This window comes from Vigna unguiculata, chromosome 9, assembly GCF_004118075.2.
Source record: "Vigna unguiculata cultivar IT97K-499-35 chromosome 9, ASM411807v1, whole genome shotgun sequence".
Classification (NCBI taxonomy): domain Eukaryota; kingdom Viridiplantae; phylum Streptophyta; class Magnoliopsida; order Fabales; family Fabaceae; genus Vigna; species Vigna unguiculata.
This window is the reverse complement of record NC_040287.1, coordinates 3,417,949-3,434,431: the sequence shown is the minus strand read 5'-3', so window position 1 is coordinate 3,434,431 and position 16,483 is coordinate 3,417,949. Positions and strand designations below refer to the sequence as shown.

General features: G+C 33.4%; 1 protein-coding gene across 1 annotated transcript; it reads left to right on the top strand.

Moving 5' to 3' along the window:
* The first annotated feature begins 11,908 nt into the window (after nucleotides 1-11,908).
* LOC114163167 (thiol protease aleurain-like) lies at nucleotides 11,909-16,296 on the top strand. Its single transcript, XM_028047303.1, has 7 exons — nucleotides 11,909-12,271; nucleotides 13,444-13,559; nucleotides 13,952-14,025; nucleotides 14,124-14,388; nucleotides 14,589-14,720; nucleotides 15,003-15,138; nucleotides 15,967-16,296. The coding sequence occupies exons 1-7, from the start codon at nucleotides 11,974-11,976 to the stop codon at nucleotides 16,002-16,004; spliced, it is 1,059 nt and encodes a 352-aa protein (XP_027903104.1). The 5' UTR covers nucleotides 11,909-11,973; the 3' UTR covers nucleotides 16,005-16,296.
* Nucleotides 16,297-16,483: the final 187 nt, after the last annotated feature.

Genomic DNA, 16,483 nt, shown 5'->3' with positions numbered 1-16,483 from the left:
TCCAATGTCAACTTGGCCTGTTTTCCTTTACAAGTGTTGAATGAGGTCTCTAAGATAACTTCTTGCCTCGGAGATGGGAAGTTGATGTGTGATGTATACCGTTGAATAAGGAAAGCTAAGTTTGGGTTAATAGTTTGAGAAAAGATGTTGAAGTTTAGCAACGATTGGACTAAGGGAGCTTTAAGGACAAGTTTGGGATCAAATACCGCAAGTTTTCCAAAATGAGTTGAATCTAGAGGTTAAAACATATGGGAGATATCAGTGCATGCAAGTGCCACATCGTTTGAGGAAAATCAACTTGATTCTACATCCCGACAAGGTTGAAGTTCAGAGTCATGCAAATGCATACAGTGTTAGGAGAAGTGTCATTGAATACAGTCATATGGTCACACCTAGTGCTTCTTGGAGAAGTGGAAGAGGAACAATTGGCAAATTCTAGGCTGCAGCGAGTGGAGAGATTGCTTTGCAACGAGCAAGCTAAGAAAGGAAGAGACCGTGAAGTGCAAAAAGATGGCAAACCTCTAGTGAGAGGCTGAGGTGGATAAGAGGTTCATACTAGAATTAACAGTCAACAAGTGGAGAGGGGTCTTTTCAACTTTGTTAGTGGGATGTTTCAAGGAAAAATAGTTCCCATGAGCAAGTCACTTAACCTTGGGTATAAAGTGAAAAGTTTCACGCACCAGGAGGAAGGGTACACCTTTAAAGGTTATTCTCGTATGGAAGGACAACCCAACTGATGTCATAGCACAATGATGGAGGGAATGAAAAGAAAAGTTTTAAGCAGTTGACATGATGTCTACGATGGTTGATGCTAAAATGGTTAGCACGAATATATCTCACCCAGAGATGCACCTTTCGAAGTGATGTTTGGACTAAGAGCTGGTTTTCTTGGAATCGTGTACTCCTTGATGTCGCCAGTATGGTACAGGAATCATGGTTACCTTTAGGAAGGGACTAAGGTTGAGATGATGGTTTTGCTACAATTGTGACCAAGTGGAGACTCGCTCGGGTGTGTGGTGCCTTCGCGGTGATCAAAGTGTTTAAATTCAAAGCCAATTTGAATTATTCCCTTTATAAGGTTGGGACATGATCTCAAAGGTGGATTGGTTATTTTCTTAATCTCATTCCTAGGAGATGTGATCTCCAATGAAGTTGTATCCTTTGATTTGAAGGGATATGTCAGTAGTGGTGTAACAAGTGTGTATCAAGCTGAAAGGTGAGGGCAGGGTGTCATGTGAATCAGAGTTATACGACAAAGGCAAGAGAAAAATAGACGCAAGGAATCTCAGTGGTAGAAGAGTTATAGAATTGTCCTGAAGTAAACATTAGAATTTTCGCTTTGGAGTGGTGAAGTTCCCTTTTGCATTTGGGTCTGAAGTCGAACTTGTGCTGATAGTTTCTAATTGGAGGCTTTATGCTAGGATTGTGAAGTAAGAGAAACAAGTGAAAGAGTTGTTCGAGACATAATGGTATAAACTTAGTATAATCACCAGGATGACTACGAGTTTGGGGAATCTTTAAAAAGAAGTTATGGTGTCAAGCCGTTCAAGAAGAGTATTGACTAAGGTTGGAGTGACCAATAAGGAATATGGTTTTAAAAGGATAGGTACATTGTTGAGAAAATGGAGCGTTAAGGCTATCAAAAGAGGAGTTTAAGAGGTTCTGCAAGTTTGGTAGGGGTCTCGAGGAAGATTTCTCAACAATGATTGCTTCCTTGTCATGACGGACATGAAAGGATCATTATTTGGAGTAAACAAACAAGTGAGTTTGGGTATAAATCAAAGTAGCGCAGCGGGATGGTGGCAGATGATGCTTAGAAATGGTAATAGGTGCGCGAGAAGAACTATCTTATTCAAGACCTAGAGATCACTACGAAAACCAATTCCCTAAAAACATCAAAGGTTTCGTCCTTGTGAGTGTCAGGTAAAAGTGTGCAATGATCATTCAGAGTTGGAAGTGTAGGGTTGCACAGAGGAAGTTGGACCAAGGAAATGAGAGGTGGTTGAATTATGTTTTCAAGTTAGGGTACCGACCTTGAAGTAAGGAACTAAGGGTAGGTGTTTATTTCTAGAAGAGAATTCAAGATCTGGGCTCGACGGGGTAAGGGTTGGCGGAGAGGTAAGTGTCTAAGTTGGGAGGAGGAGATGTGACAAGATTTTCTTGGTCTACTTATTCGACTAGAACAAGTAAGTTTCTCAAAGAGGTGGGGAAAAAGCCAAATCGGACAATCTTAGTTCGAGGTGTATCGTAGGGTTGCTTGGTGCAAACCAGACTTGAGATTTGGAGTCAATGGAAGTTATGGTACTGTGGGTTGGTGGAATGATGGTTACGAGTTGAGGGATAAAAAATGAGGATAAGATACCAAAATGACATGGCGATGGAATCAGTTGAGAGTTTTAAATTGGAAATGGAATAACTCGGTAGGGGACTTTGTTGCCTTGGTTGAAGCCAACAAAGGAAGTAAGATGTTATGAGTATCGTTATGCGTAAAAGGGGTCAAGAGTGTTGATGGTGAGGCAGTAGGCCAAAACTCAATAATGATCTAGTCAATGGAGTGAGGCATAAAGGAGTAAACAAGGTGATGCGAAGTGATAACGAACATGTTTTAGTTTGAGACTTAAAGTCATCAAAGACTTTGATAAAACCTACAAGAGGTAGTGGAGAGCATATGGTAGACGAGTCGGTATATCAAATACAAGTTGGTTGGGGAGGTAAGGAGGAGCGTCCCAGTTTTAAGGTTGCAGGTCGAAAGTTACTTCGAGAGTAGTGACTAAACTAATCTACACAGTTGAACACATATTGCTTAGCACAGAGGCAAACTTTCCAGTGACTATAGGTGTTAGAGTCGTTTTATTCGTCATGTCTAAGTGGTGGTTGTCAGACGAAATGGGGGAAAACGTAGTTTCCTTCCCATCTCGTCGATGAATTTTCAAGGTCAAAAATTTTTGTTGTTGGGGAGAATGTAAGACCCAATATTTTCTGCCCTAAATTAAAAGGGGCTGCCCCATGTGAGTTGGGCCTAAGGGTTGGCCCAAAAGGGGAACAAACCCTAAGTCTGCCCTAAACCTCATTCCTCTCACTTTGTTGAAACAAATTTCCTAACCCCCTTTGAGTAGCCGTCACCCTCTCCGATAGGGTTCAACCTTGGAGCTCCGTCGCACTTATTCGAACCAAATTTTCTGCTTCTCTTCATAAGCATACCCCTAGAGCCGTGGTGTCCGTGTTTGTGGTTGAGTTCCTGTACTAGCATATTCCAGGTAAGGGAAGCTAGAATCCCCTTGTCTGGTGTGATTGTGATTTGTACCATTTTAGTTTCATGATTTTCGAGTTTGATAACTGTCTTGGATGCTTGGACTGGCTGGTTTTCCTATTTAGTGTATGTTTATGTGTGATGCAGGCGTGAACAGTGGCGAGCACTGATAATCTCGCCCAGGCGAGCCTGTCTCGCTCAGGCGAGATGAGCAGAGGCTCGCCCAAACTTTTTATTCGAGGGGTCGCTCAGGCGACCAACTCAGTTTTGAGCGAGCGAGTGTCTCGCTCAGGCGAGGGGAGTCTCGCCTAAGCGAGAATGCGCAGAGGCCGTTGTGGTGTGTGTGTCGAGCTCTCGCCTAGGCGGAGGGAGCTCGCCTGAGCGAGAGTCCTTCTCGCTTGAGCGAGACCCTCCAGCCTGAGCGACGAGCTGGGCGAGAATGCGTTCTGATTTGGGTTCCCTCTGTGCTTGGATATTTAACTGGTACTTGTATAAGTTATTGTGTGATGGTTTAATGGAAATGATTATGCATGATTGGGAGAGGGTCTTATGTGTGAATCATGAGTTTGACAAAATCTTTATATGAATTATACTCGAGAGGTTGAATATATGTATATATGTGGTCACGAGTTTGACATGAGCAACAATGGACATGATGGTTGGTAATCCAGTGGCATGGCTTTGGGATGAGGAGGAACACTTTACTCATGGTTGGGAATGACTAGTTGGTATTGATTCAACGTATGAGAAATAGGGATTGGTTACGAATGAGGGGATGAGGTTCCTATGTATGATATATGTATCTGTTACTTGGCTGTTGGTGTGTGTTTGTCATGTGGTTAGTACGTAATTCCTTGAAGTCTCTAGGTGGAACTTCAGGGTCGTGCTTCAGTGGTCGGGACGTAATTCCATGGCCCCTGATAGTGGGTGTCCATGGTGGTGCCCCATTTATATAACTTGGTAAGGATTCAAGGTAAGGATCGCATCCTGACACTCTAAGGAGTCAGTTAGTCTCACTTAGAGCGGACTGGCTCATGTGGTGAGAGTAGCAGGAGGCCTGAAACTCATTAAGGGCTAACCTTGTGGTGAGGGAAATTGATTCATTGTAACACTTGTAATACATAGCTCGGGGGTGAGCAGCTTGGGGGTGAGCAGAGGTATCAACCACAAGTGCAAGCATCCGCTGAATCCGACCAGGTTATATGTATCCGGATGAGTCGAGTCGAGTCGTAGTGTATTGCTTGGGAGGTCGTAACATGCTTGTGTGATGTATGTATAATGGACTGTGAATATGTATCTGATTTCATTGATGAAATGATTTTGGCTCTAGCTTACCCTTTGCTTATTTGATTGTTTTGTGTGTGGTTCTTCTCTTTTGCGATGACCATCAAATTATTGATGTGAGCAGAAGCGAGAGATTCTCGCGGTCAACAAGGGAATGGTGACTCCGCTGCATAGTTCATCTGGGCTGGAGCTGATGTTTTATTTCTTTTTGTTGGACTTTTCTTAGTGCCACGGCCCATGTATTCTGTTTGACTTGTGATCTCCTATATTCCTTTTAACTTCATATTTGGTTTTTCCTGTGGTACCGTGGTGTGCCTTACGTTGTAAGGAGTGAATTTAAACTCCAGGACTGTGCTACTTTATTATTCCAGTGTGACGCTTCTTTAATTACGTTATTAATTAAATGGGGTGTTACAATATTTATTTATAAATGTTTTTAAACTAAAAAACTATATATCTATATTCGAATATCGTATTTTCCTTACTTTAAAGAGATTATATGAATCTCATAATTTCGAATTATCTGTTTACCGAACCATTTTGGAGTCGCGAATAATAATAATGAAGTTTATATAAAAAGGAAATGCATTTTAGTCCTTTGAATTTCTTTATGTAAATTCTTCTGTAGTACTATAGGCTGTAGTAAGAAAAAGTTTAGCCTGAAAACTCCTAGCATGGACTGAAAAGATAAAACTTAAGTTGGGCTTTTGTTTTTTACACGTTCGTAATTTCTTCTTCACCTCCCCATTGAAGTGGGATGGGGAACACAACTTTTTAACATCTAAGACTATTTAGAATGTATTAAAAAACTTTTAAATTATATATTCCGACCATAATTAGAAAAAAATTGTAAAAATTATTTTCTCCACGAAATTCTTTCAATTTAATTAATACATTTGTTTCTTTTCTTTTATTTATTTGTATGCTTTTTTTAATAGAGAGTCTGAATGCGATTTTTTTTCTTGAAATGTATAATTAAATTAATATTAAAATTTAAAATGTTAAGTTAAATATCAAAGTGTTTTAACTAATATTAAATGTAATTAATATTGTACATATTTGGTCCAATATATGATGCTAAGTAATACAATTTAATAAGATTTAATTAATCTCATCACAGAAAAATTATAAAATATCCTAACATACATCTATTGAGGCAAATATTCACATATTAATGGTAATTATGACAAATCTTAGAAGTTTAATTACATATTACAAAGTTTCTGGTATATCAAGTAATGAGTCACATTATTCTTACTACATATTTCAGATAAGTCATTTTACTTATATTGGTTGATACATTACCTATTACATGGATCTAAGATCCTATAAATATATATAGTATTCTCCGATACACACTCTTATGCTCATTATCCCTCACTCTAAAAATCCAAACTCTCTTTGACTTGAGAGAGAGCCTCAGAGAGTCTTTTGCAGATCAATTTTTAGATTTTTTCATGTATTCCAACCATCAGAAACATAAATCAAGATTCTTCAATTCACTCGTTCCTTATCACCTATTAAAAGGTTCAATATAAAATTTTGTTGGAAGGTTGATGTTAATAATTCAAAATTTATGATTCCGTACTAAATCTGGTATACTGTTACTTAATTAATGGCATTTAGTTTTAGCTTAGCTAACACTAAATATATTTTCTTGTAATGAACATAAATTATATTGTAGTTTGAGGAAAGTCATAAATAGTTTTCCACATAATCAAAATATAACTAAAGGTCTTTTAAATAATTATAATGGCTCTCGCTTTATGAAAAAAGATTGAAAACATGTTTTCTCTTTTCAACACACGAGCATTAATTTATAATTAGAGCGTATTTGGGACAGTTATTAAAATAAGATAATGTTAGTACTTAAACGTATAATTGATTATAATAAAAAAAAATAACTCTTACTTTCCCATGATGTTAAGGATGCATATTTTGTCTATATTATCTTTTGGGTGGAGAGCCATATATCGATGATGTTTGCATATAGAAGAGTGTCAGAGTCAGGTAGGAGTTAGAGTATTAAGGGTTATCATTTTAATTTATGATTCAAAAATTTATCTATTTGCTGGAAAATAAATTAAATTACTACATTTCATATGAGATATCATAGAGAATTAATCACTAAATAAAGGAAAGAAAAAAGAGGGAGTGACATCAATACAATACTATGCATTGAACACAAATATATACAAAACAATATTATATTTAAAGGAAAAATAGCCTCTCTTTTTTTTGGCTTTATTATTTCCCTTGCATACTTAAGTTTGTAAATTGTAGTTGTTCCAAAATGATTACTAGAAGACTATGCCATGTGCTTGTGGTCAATGTCTTCAATAAAAGCGAGTAGATTTTATCCAATAATGGATAACTGTTTCCCAAATCCATGAATGCTGAAGCAGCATAAGTGCAAAGTGAAGACAAGCCCAATTAAAACCCCAACAATTATTACCTACATCCCATGACCTAGTCACATGCTAGCTCCAAACCCTATTACAACAAAGATTTTTTTCCTCTTTTTATCAACAACCAGTATGAGACCCGTTCATATGCACACGAGTATTTTTTTTGTTTTTGTGTTAGTGTTGTTATATTTTGTTTAAATATTATATATTATATCAGTTAAAAATTAAATTAAAGTATTGTTATTATTAATATAATTTATTTGGATTTGTAAATATATCATTTAGATTTTAGCTAACTATGATAATCTGCTTCATTATCTAATTATTCAAGACCATTGATTATGTTCATTATATATTGATATAATCTATAGTTACACAATACATAATTTATAATTATACTTAATTTATATTGAAATATTGAAATGATTACATTTGACGACAAGGTATAGTGTCTTGTGAACTTTTGTTCCATGCATATGTACATTGAGTTATATATTATATTGAAATGAAATGCATAAGTACATATTGTTGTTAAAATAAAATATAGAAATATTGAGAACTTTGGTCTCATACAAAAATAATGTCCACACATGAATAATCAACTTAAAAAAAATGCAAACATAATGTAAGACTGATGTTAACATTTTTAAACAAAAATAAATGCAGGTATTGTTATCAATGTAAACATTAAATTTATAATAACTAATTCTTGATGGGTATACACATTTTATTTTATTTTTGTTTAAAATATACGTTGAGTTATATATTATATTGAAATGAAATGCATATGTACATATTGTTGTTAAAATAAAATATAGGAATATTGAAAACTTTGGTTTCGTGTAAAAGTAATGTCCACACATGAATAATCAACTTAAACAAACAAAAATTCAAACGTAATGTAAGATTGATGTTAACATTTTTAAACAAAAATAAATACAGGTATTATTATCAAAGTAGACATTAAATTTATAATAACTAATTCTTGATGGGTACACACATTTTATTTTTATTTTTTTTAAATGTACATTGAGTTATATATTATATTAAAATGAAATGCATATGTACATATTGTTGTTAAAATAAAATATAGGAATATTGAGAACTTTGGTCTCGTGTAAAAGTAATGTCCACAAATAAATAATCAACTTAAACAAAAATGCAAACATAATGTAAGATTGATGTTAACATTTTTAAACAAAAATAAATGCAGGTATTGTTATCGATGTAGACATTAAATTTATAATAACTAATTCTTCATGATCAAACAAAAAAAAGTGTGAAATGTAGATGAGAGAAGTAAATGTATCTTTTGAATTAAGTGTGAAATGTGAAGAGAAGTAAATGTATCTTTTGAATATTTTAATCTGAATAAGTTGAATCATGAAAGCGTGTTGGAGATGAAACAATAAATGAAGCAGTTGAAATATGTGGACCAGTGCAATGATGATTATCTTAAGCAGTGCAAATAATAATGAAAAAATATTTATACAAACGTGCACCATATTCGGATATCAAGAGAGATTAATGAATTACTTCAATAGTTGAATCCCAATCAATTGAATCAGCAGAACGTTTATTCCGAGTAGTTCAAATTAATGGAGCAGTTCAATTATATAGACCAGTGGTGCGATGATGATTATCTGGAGCAGTACAAATAATAATAACAAAAATTTATACAAATTTATTCATATTTCGTATTCATTATTTAGACGTTATACAAATATATTAAAAAAAATTCATTGGAAGTTGTGCATGGTTTCTTGAGTAATGATAAATTTAAATTTCCAATGCAATGATAAATTTAGATTTTCATTGGAAGGTGTGCAGGATTTAATTGAACGTAAGATTTATTGATAGAGTAAGTTATTGCATTAGATGGTCTTAAATAGTAATTTATGTTTCCCATGCTATTAAATGGTCTTGAATAGTAATTTATGTTTCACATGCTATTAAATGGTTTTGAATAGTAATTTATGTTTTCCATGCTACTGATTTGAAGAGACCGAAACATTCAGAGGTTTCATTGAAGAAACTTTACCACATAGTGTTGAAGAAACTTAACTAAGCAAATCATTCATCTTTTCAAAAAATACAAAGTATTCAGTTTCAAGAATTTGTTTCAGAACCTCAACTACATTCTAAGTATAATATTTATTGAACAATAACGTCGTCATATAAGCCAAACAAATTATAATACACAAAATCCATATAAAAAAACTTTCATGAATAACGTACAAATCCAACAACAGATCTTTCAAGTTTAACCTTGTAGACCCACATGTGAGGAACACCATTGGAACACCACTAGGAGGATGGGTTAGCTAACAAAACAAAAATGATTAAAATCAAACTCAAAAAATGGAAAAATAATAAAAATCAAACCTTTTAAAAATAAAACCTCTTAATAATGATTTTTCATCCTTCTGCTTGAGAACTTCGTTTTGGATCTTCAAAAATCTTTGATCTTCTTTTTAATATAAAAAGAAAACATGAAAGAACAAAGGAAAAGAAGAAGCTTCAAAGAGAAGCTAAGAGTGTGAGGAAGAAAGAGTAGAGGAGAGAGAATAGAGAAAAGAAGTGTAGCAGAGTGGTAGGTGAGTGTGTGAGTGGTGCTGAAGTTTCTGGAGAAAAGTTGAGAACCTGAAAAACAAAAAAAAGTTTATGAAAACGAAATAGAAACACACAAAAAATACATTCAAACAACAACAACACAGACAAGAATATATATGCAAGATGAAGAAGAAACTAAAAAACACTCGAAAATTATTACCTTTTCTTCACCTAATAATAGGTCTACGAAACTCCTGAAAAACCAATTTTTTTTTATGAAAACGAAACTGAAACAACAAAAAACACCTTCAAACAACAACATGGGTAACAATGCATATGAAAAAAGAAGAACAAAAAAATTGAAAGTTATTACCTTTTGATCAGCCAAAAATAGGTTTTGAAACACTTGGAAAACCAAAAAACGGTTTATAAGATGAAATCAAAACAACAACAAAAATACCTTCATACACATTTAGTTTGGCGGTGGAAAGGAAGAAGAAGCTTCAAAGAGAAGTTGAGAGTGTGAGGAAGAAAGAGGAGAGGAAAGAGAACGGAGAAAAAAAGTGTGGCAGAGTGGTAGGTGAGTGTGTGAGTGGTGATGAAGCTTCTGGAGAGAAGTTGAAAAGATTTAGTTTTGGGTCGCGTGTTGAAGTCCAACAATTAAACCTTCAAGGACGAAAAAACCAAAGAAATGACATGTGTCAGAAACTTAGAAATGGGTGTTTAGGTAATATCCAGAAGGAAAAGTTACCAAAAAACCTGGAAATTAGACAGGTGTCACTTGTTTAAATTGGGGTATTTGGATCTTTTCCAGATATCATTATTTTTTTATATTTTAGATGAACAAACATGAATCTACGACCTCTTATCTTATTTTCTAACTTTATCACTAAATTAACCTTATATTATCTACTCAAGAAAACTCAAGAAAACTCATGACATTTTTAGGTAGTTAGTTCATAGTATAACTACAATTTCTTTTTTTTTATATTTAGATTTAATTTTCAATGTTTTTTATTATATTACTTACATTTTTTTTTTGTAATTATTAAATTTGCAATCAAACTTTTATTAGAACCAAACATTACATATTTGTGAAATTATAGACTAAAATACATTTAAACCAATAATTACAAATAGGCTTAAGTAAAGTTGTTTTTAGATTTAATTAATTTTTTTTAACGAGATAAAAAGGATATTTCCATTATTATGCACAAGGTCTCCTTTTAATATTAGTGATATATTCTCAAATCTTACCATCAATAATAAAGAGAAATTAGTCCATGTTTTTGTATGATCCTGATAACTTTCTATAACTGAGAGTTTTACAAAATCTAAAACTTAAAAGTCATTGAAAGAAATTTATGGACGAAAATAGTTAAAACAAAACTTATCAAGATACGAGTTCGACTTTACCTTATTTTAGCTTTAGAAAACCGATTTTCTTGTCTAGATTCATTGTACCAAGGTTCCAAAAGGGACATAAATTATTATTATTATTATTATTATCTTCAACTGAACCCCTTTCACACACAGTGTATATGCATTGGTACACTTGGATGGTTACCACAGTTTATTACTGTTTCATCTGGTGATGGAAGCAATGGATATCTTCCATAACTCGACAAAGTTTGGTTACACCTATAGAGTTGCTTCTACGACTAAAACAACATTATTTGGGTCCATCAATGATGTTGAGAACAACATAATATCTCGAAAACCACGTCAGGGAACACATCATCAACATTTTTACAAATCAATAAATAAAACACTCATGAATAATGCATACTTATTAAAAATCATTTTTGACTAAACTATACTTTTATCTTCTTTTTAAGAATCATTTTAGTATTTTCTTTTATTTTATAATGGAACTTTGCCATTACAATATGAAATTTGTATTATTATATTCATCTATGTGTAAATAAAAATAGTTATATACAGACTGAAATTCAGATTAAAAAGTACTTTAATATTGAAAAATATAAAACCCACTTCTTCATAATAAAATCATTAATTCAATATTAATTTATCTAAAAAGGTATCCATTTCAGTAATTTCAAAACCTACCCAACCATCTTGCATACGTCCTCAGTGATCCATATGATTAATTTTTCACGTAACTTTCATAATGTTCATAATTTTGTTTTTAACCAATTCAAAAATAGAAATAGTGTCCTAAAATCAAATTAGATCATTGGTTAACCCACTTAAAAAAATAAAAATAATAATACTATAGAAATTAAAAATAGGGTCCCAAGATATTTTAAATGATAATGGTACACTTTAAATGAGTATTGGAATAAAATAGGGACAAAAAAATATAATCCACGCAAATTAAAAATATCTTACACTCAAAGATAGAAGGTGCACTAGCGTGGTCCCAAGATACTTAAGCTTTGATGAATACAAATACAGCTTATCGCCATTGAAGATTCCGCAAGAGTGGGAGTGATAAGAAAAGAGAGAGTGGAAAACATGGCACGATTTGCAGTGGTGTGGTGCGCGGTGGCGGTGCTATTGTGCGCCGTGGCGGGCGGGTCATGGCTGGAGGATGCGAATCCGATTCGGATGGTGTCGGACGTGGAGGGGAAGGTGATTGAGGTGATAGGTCAGTGCCGGAGCGCGGTGTCGTTTGCTCGGTTCGTTGGGAGGTTCGGGAAGAGTTATAGGAACGAGGAAGAGATGAAGCGGAGGTATGAGATATTCTCGCAAAATCTCAGGCTCATCCGCGCCCACAACAAGAAGCGTTTGCCCTACACTCTCGCCGTTAATCGTATGTATCACTCACTCAATCTTCGCTTGTTCTTGTTTTTACCCTTTTTGCCGTTTGATTTTTATCAGATTTGATCGGATTCTCATAGCTAATCATGCTTCTCACTGTCTCAGTGTTAATATCAAGTTTTGGTGCTTTACTTATTTATCACCTAGTTTTGTTTTTTAAATATTAACTAAGAAATATAAATATTTTACTTTTGAAGAACTAGTTGATTGATCCTTCGGACTCACTAATGGATCCATAATTTTGGAGTAATAAGAGAAGAAATATTACTTGTTTACTAAACACAAGAAATCGTTTACATAATCATCCTAAAAGAATAATGGATGATTTTATCTCTAAAGGGTTATTCGGAAACAACATAATTTAATTTTTCATTTTAAATTACAGTACAAAAATGCTTAGCAACAAAACACGTAAGAGTACTATTTAAATTAAAAGACACTTTTCTATATTACACTTTGGACGATTTTTTTGTAAGTTATTTTTAAAAGGGAAAAATAAAAAGGAAAATCTATATTGGTTACTTCGTCACCAAATTAGTTTATACAGTAATTAACTGTAGAAACTTAATTCTATAATTTTTCTATTTTTTTTAATTTGGAAATAAGCTAATTTTAATTTATAAAAAATATTTCGTATTGTTTTCTTTTTAAATTAAAAGTGCTTAAGAAGAAACTCTTTGGAACAGGCCCAAATTAGCTCAATGTACTTGTGCCATTGGTTGAGTTTGATAAGTAAAGTTGACTAATGGGTTGAACTAGTTATCCAAGAGCTAGGTTAAACTCACTTTGCCACGAAATCATATTTATTTAACATTAGTGGGAACATAATAATGCTTGTGTGTTTGTATTTTTATTATCTTATCTTATTTTGTTGATTTAAAACTTAATTATTGTTATAATTTTTATTATTTTACTACATATTAATGTATATATTAATTTTAATGTTTTTTACTATATATTTATTTAATATAGATACTTAATTCTCAAGTCCAGAAAAAGAAAATATAGATACTTCTGTGATTCATCACATTTTAATGGTATTTTGCTGTTGTGTTTGACTGTTTATGCTTTCTAAATTTCAAAAATGGAGTGAACTTTTAATATTTTCCTTCATCAAATAATAAATAGCATGTTTTGACGTTATTTATTTGTCTTATGAAACAGATTTTGCTGATTGGACTTGGGAGGAGTTCCAAAGCCACAGACTAGGTGCTGCTCAAAATTGTTCTGCCACTCTCAAAGGCAACCACAAGCTTACCGATGCTGTTCTTCCTCCAGTGGTACGTTTTCAAAATTCTACTTAACTCTACTGTTCCATACAACATAAATTTAGCAACACCTCTCGTGTTCACTGTCAATCACTTTTTAACACATCACGTGAATGTTTGACTAAAATGTGGCAGTTAATAATGATAATGTTAGAAACTAAAAGCACAATCATTCGAAAACAACATATTAAGACTAAATTGACTGATGTTCGTGACTTGAAAAACTAATTGGATGTATTGTTTTTTTTTTCGTCCTATTCACTAATGGGAAAAAATTTAATTCTTGAATATTTGTTTTGCTTTTGAGATTTAATGTTTGGGTCTTTTTTATTCAATACCTTTTAATGTTTGGAGGATATTGTGTAGCATTACTCAGATTTGTATTCCATTGGTGATGTGTACAGAAAGACTGGAGACAAGAAAACATAGTGAGCGCAGTTAAAGACCAAGGTAGCTGCGGATCATGCTGGACATTCAGGTTACTTTGGGACCCTGAAACACTCTTTGAAATGAACACCGAGTAAGGTACATCTTTTAATTTGTCATGATTCTAACCATGATATCTGCATAATGCAGCACAACTGGGGCTTTAGAAGCAGCCTATGCTCAAGCACATGGAAAGAGTATCTCTCTTTCTGAGCAGCAGCTAGTGGATTGTGCTGGTAATTTCAACAACTATGGCTGTAATGGTGGGTTGCCATCACAGGCCTTTGAGTACATTAAATACAATGGTGGGCTTGAGACAGAGGAAGCATATCCCTACACTGGTAAAAATGGTGTCTGCAAATTCTCAGCTGAAAATGTTGGGATTCAAGTCCTTGATTCTGTCAACATCACCTTGGTACTCACTTCTCTGATTTTTCTTCAAAATGACTTGTAATTTTTTGATTCCTATGTCCATAGCTTAAAACCAGTGACAAAAAAACTTTTTATTTATTTCAAAAAAATTGACATCAGTATTAGTGTTGAAAATGCATTTTTTTTTACTTGGTCTTATATGGTGTTTACATTAATTTTTTTTATCCTATGTTTTTACTACAGGGTGCTGAGGATGAATTAAAACATGCAGTTGCATTTGTTCGACCAGTTAGTGTGGCCTTTGAGGTGGTTAGAGACTTCCGATTCTATGAGAAAGGAATTTACACCAGTCAAACTTGCGGTAAAACTCCCCTGGTGAGTCCTACAAATGATTACCAGCATTTAGATAATCAAGAAAAGAAAAAAAAAATGTGTAATAAAATTTTCAAAACAAATGGTTTGCTACAACAAATTTATGCCTTTTGACAATTTCTATCCAATATATGGTATGTTGTTTTTCATAACGTACCATACACTACTAGCATCTCAAATGTTAGTTAAATGTTTTGATGTGTTCCAAATTGTCCTAGTTACCTTGTATCTTACACATTCATTTTGGTAATTGAACTGATGTCAAAATCCGAATTTGCTTGTCAGGATGTGAACCATGCTGTTCTTGCTGTTGGGTATGGAGTTGAAGATGATGTCGAATATTGGCTCATTAAAAATTCATGGGGAGAAAACTGGGGTGACGATGGCTACTTCAAGATGGAATTGGGGAAGAACATGTGCGGTGAGTATCCATAAGACCTCAGTTCTAAATAAGGAAACCCCTGCAGATCATGCCCCAACGAAAACCAAACTTAAAATTAGGAGTGGTCATGGATGGATTGAATTTTTAATGATCCAATCTATATCCATTTTCTATCTAAATAATTGGATCAAATTTTCGATCAAAATCCATTTTTTCAAGAAAATTAGTTTGGATTTTTTAAAATCCAGATCAAAATTTTTGAATAAAGATTTAAATTCAGTCCAAATATTTGGATCAACTTCAAAATTCAAAATCCATTTTTTATAAAAGAAATCTAAATTGAATTTTCTAAAACTTGTGTCCTTAGGATTGACACGGTACAATTTGGTTAGAGCGGTCAATTTCAGGGTTGTCGGGCCTGTTCGACCCTTCAGGGTCGTCGGGTCCACCCGACCCTTCAAGGTGGTCGGGCTTGCCCAGTCTATACAGGTCGTCGGACACGGTCCGTCTGAGTCTGCATATAGCCTATTCTATCTCAACTTTTAACATAACCAAACTAAAAGTTTAAATTAAAAATTTGGATTGAATTTTTTGGATTATCCATAATTGAAAATTTAGATTTAGAGAATGAATATTCAATCCATACAATATATAAAATGTAAATTAGATTGAAATCTAGATAAAAAAATGGATTTTAAATGGATTAAATTTTTATTAAAATTGATTTTAAATAGATTGGATCAGAACAAAAGTGGATCGGATCAACAAAATTGGATTTTTTCTCACCCCTACTTAAAATGACCTCAAATTGAAATTCTGAGTTTGTAAATTCATGATGAACTGATTTTGTTAACTGTTCATTTTCAGGTGTTGCAACTTGTGCTTCTTATCCTATTGTGGCCTAAATTGCATAACAAAATGGTCCCTGGTTTACCACCTGGCTTGTCATGCGTCAAAGTTTAGAGCATCTGACGGTGGTATTAATGATTAAAGATACGTGCCATTGTATAATGAAAATTACTCCTAGTTGGGTTGGCACGATATAAAATAAGCTAGAAGTTGTTGTAAATGCTTAAGAATATCATGGACTGGTTTGTGTGTATCACATACTTTATAATCATCATAAATTGTTAGTTATCGTAAAAGTTGCTGCAAAAGCTGTTTCTAATGGCAAAATAAAATGAGAGGAATGAAAAATATGTATGTAATATAAACACTTACCAAACTTTTGCTCGTTTGCTAATATCAACAGCTTATTTTCTTATTAAGAGCTTGAGAAATCGTAATTAACATTATTATAAGAAAATCTCTATACATTAATTTCGAAAAAGACATAGTTTGACATTAATCAACAAGAATAAACACTCAATTAAGATCATTCTCA

Bases quoted from the DNA above. Each gene is read 5' to 3' on its own strand.
- LOC114163167 (XM_028047303.1), top strand. From the start codon at position 11,974: ATGGCACGATTTGCAGTGGTGTGGTGCGCGGTGGCGGTGCTATTGTGC. The intron at 13,560-13,951 runs GTACGTTTTCAA...TGATGTGTACAG, and splicing joins ATGCTGTTCTTCCTCCAGTG to AAAGACTGGAGACAAGAAAA. The intron at 14,721-15,002 runs GTGAGTCCTACA...TTTGCTTGTCAG, and splicing joins CTTGCGGTAAAACTCCCCTG to GATGTGAACCATGCTGTTCT.